Genomic DNA, 3,855 nt, shown 5'->3' with positions numbered 1-3,855 from the left:
CATGTGTCAACTATTACCGTATATACCAGTAGTGTAGAGGAAAGTTTTTTTTACGAAAAATAAGAAATATCTTAGTAGGCAAATTTTTTTTCCACAATACTTATCTAATATTTATGCCTATAAGAAGTATGTGTTTTATAAACTAAATGATACCGATAGCCTTTATATTAGCATTATTTTTTTTTATAATTTAAATTGAATACATTAACAATACATTAAATTCAGTGGGCACCGGAGTGAGGTATTATAATATTATTGATATTATTCATTGAAATTTGAAAAAAAAATCAAAATGAATCAACCTGACCTGTACCACATATCCAACGACCTCCAAAGAAACGACTCATATGTCATGTTAGAGGAGTTCAGAGAAAAATTTGAAAGCATATCGAATAACAAAGATTGTGAATTGTTGGATATTGGTTGCGGGGATGGATATGTCACTGCGAAGATCTTAAATGAATACATCACCAAAGATGCTTTTCATATAACTGCAATTGATAAAGAAACAAGTATGGTGAATTTTGGAGCGAATAAATATGCTCAGTCTAATAAGATAACGTTTAAAGTGATGAACATTCTTGACGAAGTTGGGGAGAGTTTTGAAAATCGATTCGATTTTATAACTTCGCTCTACTGCTTCCAGTGGGTGAAGGATCAGAAGTAAGTATTTACATTTTACTGCTATTAATCTTATAATTAGTATTATATAAATATTACAAGTTTAAATAAAACGCAAATTGTATCGTACTGATTCCACTTTTAGAACTATGAATAGCATTAATAAAATAACGGGTAAATAAATGAGAAAAAACAAGATTACAACGTTATATAATAGTATATTGTGCTACAGCTCAAACGCGATACCTGTCTTTGAGTGTTCATGAGCGCGGTTACATGTAAATTGTACGTAAAACATTTCACCGTGGCACAGTTAGCCGTGAGCTTTCTTATCGGAAAGGGATGACCGTATACTATACGGTCTCAAATTTTATTAGATTCAATATGAACATTAATTCAATTTTCATAGCTGATTTTGCCAAAATTCATGAATTCAAGAATGAAAATCTAACTTGAACTAACCTAACAAATAATCCAGTATATCGGCTATTTCCAAAATTTGTTTGCCGCTGGCTTCCTGTAAACCGACAAGAACCGTGTTTTATTTAAACATGAATTTTATGTCAGTAGGTAGGTACTATACGACCCAAAGAGGTTGGACGGTCTTTAATAGACGGCCATATATTTTCGATACAACATTTCATGGTGAAGTGTGATACGCCGGACTGCATACGTACAAGTTTCCGGACACGCATGCGCGTATGCAGAACATGAATAATTGATTGTTTTCATAAGAAAAACGGGGCAACTCCAAAAGAAATATTAATAATTTCTCACAATTCCAAGAAAGTCATACATCGATATAGTTTAAATCTTGTACCTATCATGAAACTCCTAAATTTAAATACTTTAGTTCTTGCCTATTTAGTGGAAGTACGCGACAAACAAATTTTGAAATAACTGGTATACTGGATTGGTTGATAGATCAGGTCTGGTTATCATTCTTGAATTCATGAATTATGCCGAAATCGGCTATGAAAATTTCCTGGCTTCCAGCGTGTACCAAATAATGTTTTAATAAGTCCTGACTCAATTGCATTATTTAATATATCAATATTTTGTACTAATTTCACTTCATCAATATTATTCTGGACCGGTTTCGTCCACTTTAGAGGGACATTATACACTAGTTCAGTGCTCCGCAACCGGTGTGCCGTGAGACGATGCTAGGTGTGCCGCGGTGCATTGCTCCAAAAAAAAAACACAAATAATTTAGTATATTGTACAATACTTACCTAATAGCCAAATTTGCGTACATTACTTGTAATATATTTGAGCACCTGCACGAACTTAATAAAACAATGCAAGGTCCGAATGAAAATATATCAACCAAGATCTTGGGAAGTTGCTCCTGGGACACTCTCGGCACGGCTTTGAAGGGTTCCTAACGTTATTATATGTATATTTTTTAATTAACTTTTTTTTTATTCAACGAATAATTCACAAGATTTAAGAATGTAACATTCTAATTATCGAACATACATAATTTTGAAAACACTTCAAAGAAAATATAATATTATAACATAACCAATAGATTTTTTTAAGTAAGACACCCCGCAGGAATCGAACCTGCATCTCTCGGGTATCGCGCCCACACACATAGACCACTATGCTAAAGAAGTCATACTTAATTGCAACAAATTTTAACTAATGGCTTTTAATACTCACTAAAGCTTCCGCTTTTGTATTTTAAATCAAAGTAGATATTACTGTATTACTTACCGACGTCACGGATCACTCCAATATTAAATTATTTGTAATTACTAAATTAGTCGAGACTTAAATACTAGGATAATCTGAATCAGACTTTGGGCCCATTGATTGACTTTCTCTCCGCTATATTTTTTTTCAGTGAATTATGTGACAATTTAAATTGGTACCTACGGAGTCCTTACATATATGTTTTTTTACAACGTTTTTATTAGGTCGTATTCTTGTTTGTCCTGTGGTTGTTTATCCAGTACAAATCTTGCAATCGATTTTTAACTAACTTCCCGATTAGCTAGACATTTGAAACTTTTAGAGACGCCAATGCATTCTTTTAATACTTTTAGCCATCTTTAAGTAGAATTTCAGATAATTCTGTTTTGTATGAAAAGTTATTTCGGAAAAAATCTGTAAAAAGTAAAACTCTATTATTGGTTGCTAGGGGTTTGGGGTCCTAGCAACTAAATTATTAATATATCCGTTCGATACTATGGAAATCACTATGAAATGTCAAAATGACATTTAAGTATTCTATATTAATTCAGTATTTCTATCAAATACAATTTTTTTTGATCGTTTAAGGTAGTCAAGTCAAGTTAATATGATTCAACAGAAAATTTAAAAACGTTGTATGTAAAAATTTAATATTTAATTATTATTGAATAATATTTAAATTAATAATTAATTATTATTGATGTTTCCAGAATTTTGATGAATAACCTTTATACATTGATGAAGCCTGGCGGAAGATGCTTGTTCATGTACCCTATGTGTCACCCAGTCTATGATGCGTTCAAAATATTGAGGAAGCACTCTGCATGGTCTGATGTTATGAAATATGATTATTATACACCCCTATTGAATTCTGAAGATCCCGTCGGTGAATGTATAAGACTTCTTCAAAAAACTGGGTTCAGGAATATCAGAGTTGAAAGAAGAGAGAGGACATTCGCTTATAATGGAAAGGACAGTTTTAAAGGCAAGTATTTATTTTCTAAATGTGGGATAAATGATGGCTAAATGATAGCGCGTTACTCTGCTCCTTTAGGCATAAATCCCACCAAAAAAGCGTTCGGTGCGCTCACTACTGAGTAGGCCCCCTCCCACCCGCGCATTACCCTTCACCTATGTAATAAGGGGCCCAAGAAGCACAAAATAATAATTATTATCAGCGTCTCTCATAACAAAGCAATAAAAATATTATATTATTTCTCGGGGCTTGTAATTACGCAATAACTAAACAATGAGTTCTCTGTTATTAAATAATGGCTTCTCGCCCGTCTATCGACGACGCTTCCCGAGCGTGATTTTGCTCGCCGTGTTCAATGAATGGACTACGTTGTATTTTCGTTAATTCGTCCGGCTGAAAAGGTGACTCATGGGGCAGGCGGGCACAATGCGTCGTTCAATCCAGTGTGCGCTGGCGTATTTGATTACGTTGTATTTTCGATGATTTACACGCCACTTGTGAAATTTTGCGCGAGAGCCCCACTCGCTCCGTTAAGTGGGTTTTACGCCTTAGATACA

General features: G+C 33.8%; 1 protein-coding gene across 1 annotated transcript; it reads left to right on the top strand.

The window, feature by feature from the left end:
- The first annotated feature begins 292 nt into the window (after positions 1–292).
- Positions 293–3,348, top strand: LOC147078528 (juvenile hormone acid O-methyltransferase-like). The gene is made up of 2 exons (XM_085960484.1): positions 293–663; positions 3,033–3,348. The coding sequence occupies exons 1-2, from the start codon at positions 293–295 to the stop codon at positions 3,346–3,348; spliced, it is 687 nt and encodes a 228-aa protein (XP_085816610.1).
- Positions 3,349–3,855: the final 507 nt, after the last annotated feature.

This window comes from Rhyacophila brunnea, unplaced genomic scaffold (genome assembly GCF_057557595.1).
Source record: "Rhyacophila brunnea isolate RB1 unplaced genomic scaffold, BYU_Rbru_1.0 scaffold_11, whole genome shotgun sequence".
Lineage (NCBI taxonomy): Eukaryota > Metazoa > Arthropoda > Insecta > Trichoptera > Rhyacophilidae > Rhyacophila > Rhyacophila brunnea.
This window is presented reverse-complemented; position numbering and strand designations above follow the sequence as displayed.